Source organism: Vidua macroura, chromosome 24, assembly GCF_024509145.1.
Source record: "Vidua macroura isolate BioBank_ID:100142 chromosome 24, ASM2450914v1, whole genome shotgun sequence".
Lineage (NCBI taxonomy): Eukaryota > Metazoa > Chordata > Aves > Passeriformes > Viduidae > Vidua > Vidua macroura.
This window is the reverse complement of record NC_071594.1, coordinates 3,764,223-3,780,753: the sequence shown is the minus strand read 5'-3', so window position 1 is coordinate 3,780,753 and position 16,531 is coordinate 3,764,223. Positions and strand designations below refer to the sequence as shown.

Genomic DNA, 16,531 nt, shown 5'->3' with positions numbered 1-16,531 from the left:
TCTGTGCCCAGCTCAAGCCAGACTGTTCTGTGACATGGAGGGCACTTGGTATTTGCCTCGGGTTCTTTGGTATTACAATCAAATTTGTTGCATAAGAAAAATCTTCAAATACACACTTTGAATGACTGTAATTGGCTGGTGCTGAAAGTTCAACACACAGTGCAAGTCAAGCAGAGAAATTATCCAAGTGTGAAGGACTCTGTGAACTGTCAAGTTAATTTATGGCCCTTTTCAAGATCAATAAGGGCAGTAACAGAAATATAATTTTCAGAAATCTCACAGTAGTAAATAATTACACCGTTGATTTCTCCAGCTTGAATTAAATTTGATGGGGCAGTAATGATTGTGCACCAGAAACCATCTCGTAGCCTGGAACACGCCCTGCACAATCAGACCTGCACTTCCCTGCGACACCTGGAGCCTTCTCTGCTCCAGGGGAGCACCCCCAGCTCTCCCAGCCTGGCTCCAGAGGGGCTCCAGCCCTGCAGCAGCTCCGTGGCTCCTCTGGGACCTCTGCAGCCTCCTCCCTGTGCTGAGCACATGGGCAGAGGTGCCACTCACTAAACCAGGTCAGTCAGGGCCCCTGTGCTCCTGGGATTTGTTCTGTACAAACACTCTGGGGACGAGGAGGAAAATGAACAAAAGGGCTGCAGCACCCGATGGGCTCCTAGAGCACAGCACTTATCTCACACTCCACATCTTCAAAGTACTTCAGGAAACATCAACTAATTAATCCTTGGAATAACTCCCATCGAGCAGAACAGCCTGATCTCCATCTGCTGACAAACAAGAGACAAACCCCACGTGTTTGATCAGCAGGGGTGGCTCAGCTCTGAGCTGGAGGCACACTGTGACACGGGGTGGGGACCAGGGCCCTCCAAGCTCTGAGTGCTCCCAGCTCGTGGGATCAGGGATATCCTGAGCTGGAAGGGACCCACAAGGATGGAGTCCACCCCCTGCCCTGCCAGACACCCCAAATCCCACCCTGTGCATCCCTGGAGCGCTGTCCCAACACTCCTGGAGCTCTGGCAGCCTCGGGGCTGTGCCCATTCCCTGGGGAGCCTGGGCAGTGCCAGCACCCTCTGGGGGAAGAACCATTCCCAAAATCCAACCTAAACCTGCCCTGGCCCAGCTCCAGCCTTCCCTGGGTGCTGTCCCTGCTCACAGAGAGCAGAGATTGTCCCCAGGATGTCTCCAGGATGGGGTCACCCTTGTCATCCTGCCAGAGCTGGGTCCCTGCCATCCTCCAGTGCCACGGAGGAGTGTGAGGGACCCCGGAGAGACCTGTGTGCGTGCCTCTGCTGGGGAGGCGGGTGGAGGAGAGGAGCAGCAGGGCTGCAGGTTCCTGCTTGCCATGGGAGGGACATCCCCAGGCCCACGGAGCCCTGCAGGTGCCAGAACTCCTCATCTCCTGCCGGGGTCATCGATTCCTTTTTTTACTTCTTTAAGTATTTATTGGCCCCATTGGGAGAAAGCAAAGGCTGTGCCACAGCTGGGGGAGTTGTTGTCAGAGCCCTTGGTGCCCTCAGGGGTGTTGATTGTCCCCGCCAGCCACCCTGGCACTGCCCAGGCCCACACAGGAGCCCCAGTGGGAGCAGCAGCACCTCCATGGGACCCAGGAATCCCTGGTGGGATGCAGGGACCCCAGAAGGATGCAGGGACCTCCAGCAGGTTCCAGGGACCCTGGTGGGATGCAGGGACCCTGGCAGGGCTGCCTCAGCTCCCTCTGTCCTGTGTGGAAGTGGATTTTTGTGGCTTCTCCCAGCTGCCCTGCCCTGCCTCTGCCCTCCCAACCATTCCTGCTGCACTGACAGATTTTCGGGCAAACTCAGCCTTGACTCAGGGTCACCAGTGGCAGAGACTGCCTGGTCCTGTGCAGGTTACCTGGGGCTGGCATGGGCAGCCTCTTCCCCACAGAAGGTTGTGGAAAACCTTCATTCCTTCATTCCCCTGCCCGTGGTCCTGTTCAGCCCCCAGTGGGGGCAGCTCCGGGGCCAGGATTGCTCCTGTCCCCCCTGCCAGGGCTGCAGCAGGAGCTGGCCCCACACCCAGCCCGGGCAGGGGCACTGGGATCATCCTTTCCAAAAGGAGGGGTCGGTGGAAAAGATGCTAATGGGGCTGCTCCAGCCTTCCCCGGAGTCTGCAGCTCCCTGTGCTTTAATTGCCAAATACTTTATCTCTTTAGAGAAGAGCCTCTATAAGTAATAATCCCTTTCATCTCTGCTCCTCTTGAAAAATACTCCTCTTTTGCAAGGCAATTTGGTCAAGTAAATTGAGAAGTTGTGTTATCAGTGGGAAAGAGAAACGGAGATCTTCGGGCTAATTTTTTCTCTTTTGTCTCACTCTCAAGGATATTGACTTTATTCCCCTCCCTGACTCTTTTCCAGCTCACAGGAGCTATTGATAAAGTGAAATGGCTCTGCGTGTCCTGTTGGAAACGGGGGAACTAAAATTAAAACCAGGCAACTTAAACAAGTGCATTATGAAGCTCCCATTGTATTGAAACAGGAAGAGGGGGATAATTCTCCATTTAATACTTTCTTAATGGCTGGTTGGCAACTCTAATCACTGGCTTTTAACTCCAAATAGGTTCTCCTGCCCACGGAACATCTGGCTGAGGTGTAACTCATCACACACGAGTCGGGAGGCAGCAAAGGGAGGCAGCAAATCCCAAATCCCTCCCCAGGGGTTCCCAGCAGGGCTGGGAGGTCTCCAGGGCTTGGGGTGAGCCTGGACACGCCAGGAGGGACAGGGAGAGGCAGCAGCTCCCTGCCAGTCCTCGGCATCTCCTAACGGCAGTGCAGAGCAAGCAAAACCAGATTCACCCCAAACGCTCCCTGCCACGGGCATCATCCCTCTGGCAGTGGGATCTGTGGTGGGTCACGGGGGTTTGGGGTGTGTGCTCCAGCCCAGCTCTGTTATTGCTCATTTTGGCACTGCCCAGGCACCTGCAGGGCACTGTGTGCCTTTGGGGACAGAAGGGCCCCGGGGCTGGGGGTGCAGGGACAGCACTGTGGGGTGCCAGGGGAGGTTTCCTGCCACGTGTGCCCCTCACCTGGAGCTCTGCCGGGGGCAGAGCCCTGGGGGCCCCTCACCCACAGCCTGGTGGAGATCCTGGTGCTCTGCTGAGATCTGGGGACGGGCACATTGTGCCCCAGCCGGGTCCAGGCTGTCCCCACCTCCCCCTGCCCCACTTCTCCTCCTCAGACACCAAACCCAGCTCCTGCCAAATCCTCCGTGGCAGGATTGAGCCTTTCAATATCAATATCAGTGTCAGCTGCCACCTCCTCCCATTGCTGACCCGGGCTTGCCTGGGACATTGAAATGTTCAGCTTGTTAGAGAATAAACGAAGAAAGAAATATAATTGAATCAAGAGACATCAGTACCAATAAATGCCATGGAATTTTGCACAGCTGGGGTGTAGTGTCATCATCAGCTCCCCTGCTCCCTCCCCAGCCCCCCAAACCCTCCAGAGCACTCACACCCCCTGCACTCCCCTCTTGCAGAGATGTGCTGCACCTTCCCAAAGGGAGCAACACAAACTGAAATATCTCTTTAAAAGATGAATTTTGCAGAATGACAGGGGCCCTGCAGATCTGGATCCCCACTGTCCCAGCCAGCCTGGGGATGCCCAGGCTCCTCTCACCCTTCCCACTGTTGTCTACTCCTTCCTTCAATAAAAATAAAGCCTTCAAACTGGGAGCTCACAGCCCTGTCAGAGGAGCGCTGGCTTGTGACGCACCAAATTTCAAGATTTTCTGGACAGTTTCATTTGCTAACAGATTTTTTCTGCTATTTTGGTTCTTTGATCAAGATGGATTATTTTCCCTGAGCTGCTCCCATTGCTGGTAATGTGTCTCCATCCCCTCCAGGAAGGATTTTGCTGACACGAGGAAGGCCCACGCCGTGCTCGCCCCATCCCAGGGATTTCACACACTCTGCAGTCTACATGATTTCACCAGGATTTTCTTTGGGGTGTTATTATTACTAATACTGTTATATCAAAGTTGTTTCCTGAGGACAGAAAAATACCAGCTCAGCTATTCAGCTAAGCAGTTCTTTAATTTCTTGCCTCTCAAAATCAGCTCCCCAGTGCCTTTTTGGAATGGATCTGAATTTTCTGCTTTAATCCCTCTTCCTGAGGCAAAAGTGCTGAGGGGTGAAGTGACTCTCCCTGGGAAAGGAGGGTTGGGGTCACTTTCCCAGTGTTGCAGCTCAGGGATCATCAGCCAGCTCCAAAAAATATCAGGGAGAGATTTTTTGTCTCTTTGCCCCTGAATCCCTCATCCCCAGCTGGCAGGCAGCAGCAAATTTGGGTTTCCCAGCCTTCTTGATTTTCCATCTGCTGGCTGGGGAAGGGTGAGTGGTGCAGGCAGGGCAGGGGAGGCTGGAGTGGCACAAGGATGCAGAATTTGGCGGGGCTGGAGCAGTTTCCCCCCAGCACAGCAGCCTTGGCTCTGCCCATGCTCCTGTGTGCTCCTGCTGCGGGTGGCCAAGGTCCTGGAGGGAGATATAACCATGGTAACTGGGATTATATGGGAAAATTGCTGCCATTGCTGCAGAGGTAGGGTCAAAACAAACAGAAATTATCAATTTTTCTCTTTCTAATAAAATGCAGAAGTGTGTTATTGACTCGCTAATTGCTCAGCTAAATGGATTTCTCCTAAATTACCTCCTAACCCTTGTAAATGAAAATGGTGCAAAGATTAGCACTTCCATGGATTTGCTCAGGGGAGGAAAAATGAAAGGTCTGATTCCCTGCCCATGGCAGGGGGGCTGGAACTGGATAATCTTTATAGTCCCTTCCAACCCAAACCATTCCATGATTCTATGATTCCCTTTTAAGCTAAACTTGCTCCAAGCTTTGCAACCTGGGGGATTCTTGGCACCACACAGGCCACGGAGCCACACTCGGCTTTGTGAGCAGCTCCCGCAGGAGATTGCAGCTCTCAGCTTCAGCTCTGAATTGTCAATTCTCCCCTGAGTGCAGGTTTTCAGGAAATCAGAGGTTTAAATGAGAAGTATTCCTCTCCAACTGAGCCCCCTCCAATATCAGTGTCAGCTGCCACCTCCTCCCATTGCTGACCCGGGCTTGCCTGGGAAATTGAAATGTTCAGCTTGTTAGAGAATAAATGAAGAAAGAAGCATAATTTAATCAAGAGACATCAGTATCAATAAATGCCATGGAATTTTGCACAGCTGGGGCTGTAGTGTCATCATCCCCTGGGATGCTCAGCTGCCTGCTGGCAAACCAGGCAGCTCTGAGCCCGCTCCTCCATTCTCCTCTTCACTGCAAGAGCCACTTCCAGAGGCTTGCAGGGACACGCAGGCTTAGGAAATAATTATTTTAATTGCTTCATCAGCTCCATTCCTGCTGCCAGGAACTTTTGTTTGCATGCAAGAGCACCCCAGGGCAGCACGGCCCTCAGGAGCGGCATTGGCCCGGAGGGATGAGCTTGGGAAGGTCCTGATCCACGGCAGCACCGCCCCTTTAGTCTGGAGAACCCCACACAGCTGGGTCTGCACTCCCGGGGTGGCACCTGAGCAGCCCGAGGCACCTCAGCCCGAGGAGGAGAATCCCCCACATCCGTGCGGGATCCTGGGGAAGGAGGGGAGAATTCCCTCAGCGCTCCAGGAGCAGGTGGAGCATCCCTGCGGAGGCAGCAGCTCCCGAGGACCAGAATTAGAGGTCAAGAGGCAAAGCCGAGGTCAGGCAACAGGCAGGAAGGTGCTCCTGCTTCCTGCAACATTCAGGTCCCAGAAAAACCCCATGAAATCATCTCCGGGAGGCGGGAGCTGCTCCCGGTGCAGCTGCCTTTGGAGCAGAGGTGCTCAGGGGGGTTCCACCGGGGTCCCCCCTGGGCTGGTGCAGAGCAGAACAGGGACAGGGACACCTGGTGGGGCATCCCCGGAGGGGTGGGCAGGGGGGTCTCCAGGAAATCAGCAGCAAAATCCTCCCTCGTTTCTCTCAGACATCGAGAGGAGCTCCGGCAAAGCGACTTAATTAAAAAATTACCGCTCCTCCACTCGGTCCCTGCCGACAGGCACAAACCCTCAAGCGCGGCAATCTGAAATGGAGAGGGATGTGCAGCTGCTAATGGGAGATTAGGAGAAATCTTCCACTTTGGAAGCAATTAACGAGCCAGAAAAGTATTTGCATGTGTGAATTGGATGGCTGGGTCGCGCTCCCATCCTCCGCCCGGCTCTGGGGTGTTTCCCTGCCGATGCCCGGTGCTGCCCAAATTCCTGCCAGGCTGGCCCACATGGCATTCCCGTGGGGCTCCAGCCTTGGCATCGCCACTCGACCGCTCCCGACAGCTCCTCCAGCCCCGGGAGATGGGATCTGGCACAGATGTGCCACATCTGGCACCGCAGCCGGGAGAACGCCGCTGGGATTCGGGCTGGTTCGTCCCCTAATCACATTTCCCCGGTATTTCGGACGCGGCTGCTCTCGGCTTGGAGGCCGGCCGTTCCCACGGCAACGGAGCAGGCTCTGCGTTTGTCCTGGCCCATCCAGGTACTTCATTAGCTTTAAGCAACTGCATTTTTAATAGAAGCATATACTGGATTTTTGAGATGTACGTGCTTTAAATACCGTGTTTTTAATTAAAAATTACACAGGAACGTAAAATATATAATTATATTTGCATGACTAATGCACTGTCTTAAATATATATATATATAAAGCTGTAAAATATAATTACAAATTATCTTTGGGAAAAGTCCAGGAAAAAAAAAATACATTTCTTGTACATTTAAGTAGCACTGCTGCTGAAGGCTGGCTGCAGGGTTTGGGAGCCAGGCAGGGCTCCTGGGATGCCTCTGGCTCTTGGACAGAAATCCAGAATATCCAAGCCTGTGCATCTGCAAAGAGGAGACAAATTCCACTTCTCACAGGCTCACCTGCAGCTCTGGCTTCTTGTCAAAGCGGATTTTGGAGTGATGCTCAGCCCAGCAAAGGAGCAAACTGCATCACCAAAAGGATCACGGACTCACAGGATGATTTGGATGGGAAGGGACCTTAAAGCTCATCCAGTTTCAACCCTGACACCTCCCACTGCCCCAGGCTGCTCCCAGCCCCATCCAGCCTGGCCTTGGGCACTGCCAGGGATCCAGGGGCAGCCACAGCTGCTCTGGGCACCCTGTGCCAGGGCCTGCCACCCTCCCAGCCAGGACTTCCTTCCTGCTATCTAAACTAAATCCACCCTCCTTTAGTTTAAAACCATTGCCCCTTGTCCTAATCCGGCTGGCATCTCCTGCACCGTGCAGAGACAGCCCAGCTCTCCTGGGATATCCAGTGCTGGGAGGAGAATCCCACCCCCTGTGCCCTCTGGGCTGGTTCATGCAGGAGCTGAGAGTCCCTGGAAATGGCAGAAGGGTTTGCAGTCCCAGGGAGAACATCCTTGCGTGAGGCACTGGAAGCAGAGAAGAGCTCCTGACCTGGCATTTGAATAAGTGCACAGCTGGACTGATGGATAATCTTAATGGCAGGAAGAACAATGAGGGCCCTGGGGGAGAAAACCTCTGGCAAAATGAGATTGAGAAGTCTGGGGTTGCCTAATTAGAGACACAATTAGGAGAGCAAATAACAGAAGTAGTAAAAGTGAAGAACAAACAGAGGACTGAGATCAGGATCTCGAGGATCAGGGCTGTAATTTTCTCCCATGAGCTATATATATTTTTCTGTCTAATTTATTATCTTGCAAGCAAAGATAAAATTATCTGGACTGACACTGCTTGAACTAAAGACTGAAGGAGGACTGGGATGTGTTTGGGACTGAGCCCATTGATTGAATGCTCTTTGCAGGCTAATCAAGAATTATGCGCAAATAAAATGTTTGTGAAGAAATAAAACAAAATCGAAATCAAAGCACACCAAGCTGCTCCTGCCAGAGAGCTGGGCTCAGGGAGGGGGCGGGGCAGCTGGAGTTGCCCTGTGCCCACAAACCCGTGTCTGTCCCCACTGTGTCCCTGCACTGCCTCTCTGCTGCTTCCAGCATCCCACCACGCTGCACAGAGCTGGGTTTGCAATCCTGAGTCCCAGAACCCCCATCTGTCAGTCCCTGCCTGCAGCTCCTGGCATCCAGGTGGGCTTGGCCACTCTTGTTCCCAAAAACTTCCTGTAGAATTGGTGATTCCCAGCCCTGGGGACAGCCTTGCTGTGGTAGCTGTGACACACCCCCCTTCAACATCAATATTGAAGTTACATTTATTTCTTAGCTGCTATTTTCCCCCCTAAGATAATTAAAGACCACGTTTGTTTATTTCTTAAACCCTTATAAACCCCCAGTTCTTTTCTTCCTCACTGTTTTTTTTCTTTTTAGTGTGTGTGATTTGCCAACCTGTGAGTAGCATTCTGTAATTAGCAATTAAAGGCCACATTTGGAGACTAAATATAAATTGTTATGACAAGATTCTTCACTTTGCCAAACAAATGTGTTGCTGATGTATGAAGAAAACCCCATCACACAATAATGTGATCATTGGGAAGCCAGTAGTGGAGAATATCACCCTGGCTGGATATTGGGAAGGAAATCCTCCCTGGGAGGGTGGGGAGGCCCTGGCACAGCTGTGGCTGCCCCTGGATCCCTGGCAGTGCCCAAGGCCAGGCTCAATGGGGCTTGGGGCACCCTGGGATAGAGGAAGGTGTCCCTGCCATGGCAGGGGGTGGAATGAGATGGGTTTTAATGTCCCTTCCAACCCAAACCAGTCTGGAATTCCATATCTGGAGCTCACTTCCCACTGGATATTTTCCATCTCTTTTTCTCAGATACAATTTATTTTGTTGTCAGCTTGGTGGGAAGAAGCAAGGCTGGGACAGTTCCCAGCCCTCTGAGCCCTTCCATGAGCTGGACCCGTGGGATTTCCCTTGGCCCCGAGTCCCCACATCAAACCAACCACGGCCACCCTCCCTGCAGTGTCCCCTCCCTCCCTGCAGCCCGCCAGTCGCTGCTGAAAATGGAGACTGGGAGACTAAAACTGAACAGAAAGGAGGGGGAAAAAAATGAAAGGAAGGTCTGGGAATGCTCCATGTGTTTGTTTTGCTTGCACTACTCAATAAAACAGAGTATTCATTTGTGGCTGCTTGCAGCAGCATCCTCCCCTTTGCAATGGCTTTCAAAGGAGCCCCAGCATGGCCAAGGCTCCTGTGGGACATGGCCCTGGGGTGACCCTCCTTATTTTGCTTGGAAATAATTGAAATGTCTCCATGAGTTGCTATTACAGGGTCAAGAGCAGCAAGTGAGGAGCAAGAAAACAACTCAACAAATCTTGGCGTGGCACTTGTGCTGGGCTCAGCTCCTTCCCAGGGTTCTAATTCCCCCCTGGATGAGAGGGAAGTGTTTGCCCTGGTGTGTGGAGCTCGTCCCCATGAGTGTGACCAATCCCCCCGAGTGACAAACACACAATGGGCTGATTATCCCCTGGCTGGGGGATGTGGCAAAATCTCAGCATTTAAAATATAAATTAAAGGAGGGGGGGGTTTGAGCCAACCAGGCGTGGGTGTTATTCACTAACATGAGATCCAGCAATGCAAGTGACAGCCAGTATTGAGAGGAAATTGATTATCTGTGTGAAGCAAGGATTAAAAATAGCAGCTTTGTGTCAAACCCCACGTATGTTTTGACTAAATCCTCGATAACAAGGAGAATGGATAAAAGATGGAGATTATACAGAGAACGCCAAAACCCAAAAAGCCTGGATTAGAGAAGAAAAGGATTTGAGTGGGTTGCTGCAATTAATGATTGTCAAGTGCCAGCAGCTGGGGCTGCTGTGGCTTCTTCTGGGGACGTCTTGTCCTTTGGTTTGCCAACCTGCCAGAGGCACTGCCAGCTCATTGCCCTGCTCCCCTGAGGCTCCTCCAGCTCAGGCAAAGGTCCAGGGGCTCGTGGCCAGTGTTTGACCCACCCAGTCAATCAGTTTTAATGGCCAGAAACTCATCCCCTTAATTAAACATGGGACATTCCCAGAAAGGATGATGGTCTCACAAAGGTTGTCCTCCCCTTGTTCCCCAGCAGCAGCTCTCAGAACACTCTGTGCTGGGAAAGCAATGCAGTTTTACCACTTTTCTGTGGCAGTGTGCTTGGAATACACTTTTTGCTGCTGCAGCTGGTGCTCAGGGGCTGTCCCTGGGATGGTGTGGCTGTCCCAGCCCAGGCAGGAGCTGCAGAGCTCCAAATGACACCGTGTGCCCCTGCCCAGCCCCACGCCGTGCCAGGCTCTGCCATTATCACATTTTATGGCACCCACTGTGATCACTGTGCCCATCCAAAACCACACAAAGCACAATTCCTGCTCCCACCGGAGGAAATATTCCACCAGACAGGGCAGCACTTACAAATCAAATAATTTTATTGAGTTTCTGCTCCTATAGCATGTGGCACATAAAGAGAATTAAGACACAAGGTGTGATGAGGAATGACGTATTTACCCTTCACTGAACAAAGGATTCATCTCACCCAGGAGCAATGCAAACACCCCTCTGTGCCAGCCCTGATGTGCAGCCAGGGGTGACGTGGTGACATTTGGGAAAATGGAAACTGAAGTTGATCTGAGGATTGTGGCTGATGAACACAGTCCTGCTAACCTGAGGGGAGGAGAGCCGGCTGCCTCGCTCGCAAATTCTACCTCCAAACCAAAATATTTGCTTTTGCCTAATTTAATTAGGGAGGAATAAACAGCACTAACACACTTCTTAACTCAGAGAAAAATCCAGGATGAGAAAGTGTCCAAAATCCACAGCTGGCTGATAAAGATCAGCTGATTTAGCTGTAAAGCCAGTGCTTGGGATATTCTAACTTCATTCTTGGCCTCTGCAGCCAAGGAACCAGCAAATCTTCGGGTTTTTTTTTCCCAGAACCTGACCTTCCTTCAGGGCTTGGGCTGAGAAACTTTATTCTTTAAGAAAGTGCTGACAGTCTTTAGAAAAAAGTTTGGAAGCTTTTTTTAGCATCAGTCATGTTTCTGTATTTCCCTTTGCCCCTTGGGTCACCCTTTTATTACTTGGATGAGATAAGAAATAGAGACCCAGTGGTCATGCAGGGCTGTCACCCATTGCTGTAACATTTTCCCCTTTTTTCTGAATCCCACCTGTGGCCACGCCGTTCCCTCCACTCCAGATAACGTGGGGATGTCCTGGGGGATGAGCAGCAGCTACAAAGGGGGCTGAAGGAACTGTTCATGCAAATAGCTCTGGGGAGATTTCAGATACAGGGGAAAAAAACCTCAGGGTTCCCCTCCTGAGGAATCAACAGCATTGTTTTTATATATGACAAAAAGAGTTATGGGGTACACACTGCACAAACTTCTAAGAGCTCATGGACACCTCTACATGAACAGGAAACCCGGGGACACTCTGCAGGGCTGGGGCTGACCACGAGGACGGAGCTGGTGGTGGCTTGGAAGAGTCTCTTCCATCTTCTGCCACGGCTTTCCAGTGGCCACTGTCCCCTGTCCCGGCCACCTCTGCTCTCTGCAGACACCTCCTCGCCCCTTTCCAGCCTTCGCACACACTAAAAACTATTTTACACATTATTTTACAGACCAAACTCCCAGCACATGTCTCAGTCCACCTTCTCCCTCTGGAAACAGATCCGTACAGCAAAAGCCACAAAAATAACATCACCTTGGGAGACATATTAGACAAAAACATATTTGACCACAAAACGGGTTTCTACCTTTACTTACGCAGGAACAACTAGACCGGAAAGTCCCGCTGCTGCCACCGCCCCTCAGCAACCACTGAGACTGAAGGCCAAGTGCAAAAATTACTTGGTTTAGTCCCATTTTGCTGTCCCTGCTCCGGATCATGGTGTGGGGGGTGGTTTGGGGGAGGGACAGGAGCCCTGGCTGTCAAAGCTCGCTGCCCGGCCGTGCCACTGGGGGAGAGAGGAGAAATCAAGTGAATCAAACAGGAGAGACTGTCTGGGATTATTCTCCATCCTGCATCGTGTTGTCCATCTCCTCTTCCTCAGTAATCCCATCCCATCCCATCCCATCCCATCCCATCCCATCCCATTATCCCATTATCCCATCCCATCCCATCCCATCCCATTATCCCATTATCCCATCCCATCCCAGCCCTGCCCAGCTCCTGCCCTGCTGTGCTCTCATCTGCTCTACAAGTTCCAATTTATGCAACGGCCGTGTTTAACCACTCAGGAGGAATTGCTGAACAATTTACTTTATTGCTTTGTAAATCAATTCCCAATTCTGAGGATTCCTCACAAAAAAAAAAAAAAAAGAAAATAAACAGTGTCTTTGTGTGCTGTGAAGACAAAGTGCTCTCAGCTCTTCCCTGCTTTATTGCCATTGTCTTTTTGGTTTAAAAATACTGTCTAAGCTCAGAAGTACTTGAGTCTTTCCAGTCTGGTAATTTTACTCCACAGCAGCTCTGTCCAGAGCAACAGAGACATTTCTCAAAGGGAAAATCAGATCAGAGACTCGGTGGATGGAGCAAACATTTTTTTTTTTGCCATATTTAGGGGATCATAAATTATTTGTCATCTGCCTTGGGGGCTATTATCATAATTCAAACCCATTATTCCTGAAGCTTTTGAGCACTTGCCCATCTCACCATCTTGCTATATTAAATTCCAGTGACAAATGATAGACATCTCCCAGAGACAACGGGAGGCAGGATTTCCACTGCCTGGATCAATTCCCTCCCCTCCCACATCAGCAGAAACTCTTTGCTGCCTGATATTAATGGTTAAGCATGTATGAACTTCATTTCTCTGGGTAAAAACTCACTTGGGGAACCAGACCTCACCCTTGCCTTGGCAAAACTATCTTAAATGAAAACAAGAGAGCAGCAGCCTGGTGCCTGGTGCTCACAGGGAGGCTTAGCAGGGCAAGCAGGTCCTTGCAGATGCTCCATGGGTTTGGAGTGGTCAAAAATTTGGCCAATTTCCTTCCCCAAAGAGACCAGTTAGTGTAAAGTAACTCACTGCACAGGTTTGCTTTGAACTGCCTCTGTTTCATCAGGGCTGAGCAGAAATTCATGAATGAAGAAGATGAGAAGCTCGTCCTGCCTAACAGCTGCCTTAAGGTAAGGAAACACTTTCCTCTATGTTTCTCATGTCAAAAAAAAATTGTCTAAAATCCCTGAGGCATTGATAATACGGGTAAAACCTCCCCATGAGAATTGCCAGTGAACAGATTGCAGAAATTACAACAGAAATGGGCTTTTGGCAGAGCCTTCCCCATGCTCTTTGCCTCGTGCTGCCTGCATGACAATGACAGCGTTGCTGCTCCAAAAATGTGATGAAAACACCTCCAAGGACAGGTCCAAACAACCAGCGAGGAATCTGGAGATACTTTTCCTTCATTTAATTAGAAAAGGTGAACCATGAATTGTGTAGCCAACAGTCAGAAACCGGGACCAGTTCAATCAAAATCAAACAGGCCCAGAAGTCTGGAAGGGCTTATCTTTAAAGACAAATGATTATTCTTCGTTATGGGCATGACTTGGCTCTCAGTAGAGTTACCAGCTTTAATCTGGAGCAATGTTTTAAACAAATAAATGTGGAACGTCAGAGGCACTTGGCAGCATCAAAGACCCGTTTTGCATCGTGCTGATGACTCGACTCCGTGATTCCAGGGTTTGTCTTTCACAGATCACAGGGAAAATCCCCATTTTCAGAAGTTCCCTTCAAATCCTGGAAGAATGAGCTGTAATTTTCTGTTTCCCTTTGTGCAAACCCCCCTGAACCTGGCTGATGGGTGGAGGAATGCAGGAGGAACATGGGTGGGGTGGCTGAAGGACCCGGGGAGGGAGCAGCTGCCAGCGGGGCCTCGGGGCTGAACACTGGGAACAGCTTGTGCTGAGGGGAAGAATTTATTGTCAGAATAACCCCACAAAGAGGGATTCTCCCTTTCTGCTCAGAAACTCGCCTTCTGAACATCTGTGTGAGGAGGATAGCGCTTAAAAGCCCGTAATTAATGATTCATTTGCACATGTTCTCCATGTTCCCTCTTTAATGATGATGGTCATTAGAGAAGTGCAGTCATTATGGTTTGTTATTCACTGTTGAAAAATATGGAGCAACCAAAGACATGATGTGCATCCGAAGTGTTTCCCTTTTCACTGGAGCCTTTTCCAGCAGCGAAAGCAAAGAGGGAGTGGCAGCAGCTCGTGGAGGAAGGGCCAAGTTGTTGTTGGCACTGAAATGAGGGGCTGGGCCATGTTAGCCCAGCACTGTGGCTGCTGGGACAGGCTGGAGCTGTCCAGGTCCTCATGGCGGACAAAGAATCATGGCCCAACACTGGAGGAGGCTGTTGGTCCAACACCACGGACACAACCATCCATCCATCCATCCATCCATCCATCCATCCATCCATCCATCATCCATCCAACCATCCCTGCTGTGGCAGGGTAAGGGGGTCAGGGCTGGGCCATGCTCTTGAAGCAGCACAGCTCTGGTGACATTCTCCTGGTGAATTCACCAAAAATTGTGACTCTGATCTGTAGTCAAAATACGGTGGGACCTCCTTCTCCCGGCCAAAGCTTTTCCAAGGCGCACCAGGCAGGGTGTTGGTCAGCAAAGAAATTCCATATTCCCACACTTTTCTCCCCCCTGAGGGGTGAGGAGGAGGGTGGGACCCCAACCACAGCGAGGGGAGATGGCAGTGCCTGGGGCAGCTCCGTGTCCTCATACACACCGCTCCAGTTACCATCCCTCCATTTAGACATCAAAGACACAATTCAATGCCGGCTCCCTCGCCTTGGTTTGAGGTCAAGCACTCAATCAGGAAGATTTGGATGGAGCCAGAGGCTGTTACTGATGGTCAGAGCACACAGAGACCGTCACGAGGATCAACCGGGAAGCAAATGCTCCATTTGCTGCTGCCCGGCACAAACGCGCTCGGAGATGAGGATGAAGAGGAAGAAGACAAAGAGGAAGATGGAAATGATAGCTCAGGATGCCAGCACAGCCCGAGTTCACCCCCACCAAGGTGAGGAAGGCATGAAGGGCCAGCAGTTCTCCCCTAGCATCCTCAGGACAGATGGACAGACAGCCAGCAGCCCACAGAGCCTGGAAGGATGGAGCAGCTGCACAGAGACCCAGAGCTGGGATTACAGGACCAAAACCCCAAATTTCTTTTCAAAGATACCCAAACACAAATGGAAAAGATGATACAATGCCCTGAAACCAACAAACACCATTTCCCATTAATTTTTCTCAAGGAGCCTGTGCCTTTTCTGTTTGGTTTTTCTTTTAGGCTGCACTGGGGATTTGCAGACAGCAGTGCTAAAACCTAAAAGGGCAAATAAACACAGGGACCATTTGCTTGCTGGCTCTGTGCACCAGTTTGTGGCAGAAATATCAGAACAGATGATCAGAGGGTTTTTTCTTTCCTTTTAAGCAGAGCTCCTGACCTGTGCATTGAGGGGTGAAATGATTCACTCAGTTTTTTTCCAGAGTCTTGGGGGCTCAGCCATGGCTTTCAAAGTATATTTTAGAAGGTGAGTCATTTTCCATGTCTTCCTTGGTTTCTCTGTGTTTCATCATAACAATAATGCCTTTTTTAACTTTTTTCTTACTGATTTTCAAAAACGTTACAGGAATTTCTCTTTCAAAATCCCACCTGCATCTGAAAAATAGTGCAGAAAAGCCATAAAAATTGCAGCCTGGAGAAGGAACTCCTGCCCTTGGATCAGCCATGGCAGCTGGTGTCACACTGTGAGGTGCTACAGACGCCAAGAGATCAAATGAGAGATCAATTCCACTTCTGCTGAAACCTTGTGGCTGCTGGTCCCCAGCTCCCCGTGGCAGTGGGAGGTGACACACGGAGCCTGCCCAGACGTGGCTCCTGCCCAGGGCCAGCAAGGGAGGGGGAATGAAGTCCTGGTGCTGCTCAGCACCCAAAGGCAGAGCTAGCACTGCACACAAAGTGTTTAATTCTGCTCTCACTCACCCCAGCCCTGCACAGCTGATCCCTGTGCTGATTCAAGGTGAGCTCACAGATCACCTCAAACGAGGGAGGGTGAATTTTCAGGTGTCCATTGTCTGATATATCCATGTCTTAAGCTAAAATATCAGCTGCCACGTTTTCCTTTGTGTGTAACCGACCTGGGCTGGGACAGAGGGCACTGAGCACAAACTGACTTCTTAATCATACAATGGTTTGGTTTGGGAAGGAACTTAAAGATCATCCAGTTCCAAACCCCTGCCATGGGCAGGGACACCTTCCACTATCCCAGGCTGTCCCAAGCCCTGTCCAGCCTGGCCTTGGGCACTCCCAGGGATGGGGCAGCCACAGCTTCTCTGGGCACCCTGTGCTAGGGTCTCCCCACCCCTTCTTGTTGGAGGAAAGAGCAGATTTCAAAGAAAGACAGGGTTTATGCAGTAATTCACACTACTGTGGAGTCTCAGCAAGCCCAGTGTCTGCCTTCCAGCGCAGCTCAGCACTCAGCTTCAAGGGGAAAATGAGATGCTTTTTGTTAAGTACTTATTCTGTGGCTTTGAGGGAAAATACCTCCTCAGCCCCAGATACAGTGGGAGGCTTTATTGCCTTTATTATCGTATC

The 16,531-nt window shown here is 50.9% G+C and overlaps 1 protein-coding gene across 1 annotated transcript in view; it reads right to left on the bottom strand.

Annotated features, from left to right (window-relative positions):
• Window positions 1–10,333: 10,333 nt before the first annotated feature.
• The window catches only part of SYT6 (synaptotagmin 6), a 37,535-nt gene continuing 31,337 nt past the window's right edge, over window positions 10,334–16,531 (bottom strand). Inside the window, exon 7 of the mRNA XM_053998217.1 lies at window positions 10,334–11,877. Coding sequence (XP_053854192.1) covers window positions 11,806–11,877 — 72 coding nt within the window. The 3' untranslated portion in view covers window positions 10,334–11,805. The remainder of the gene's footprint in view (window positions 11,878–16,531) is intronic.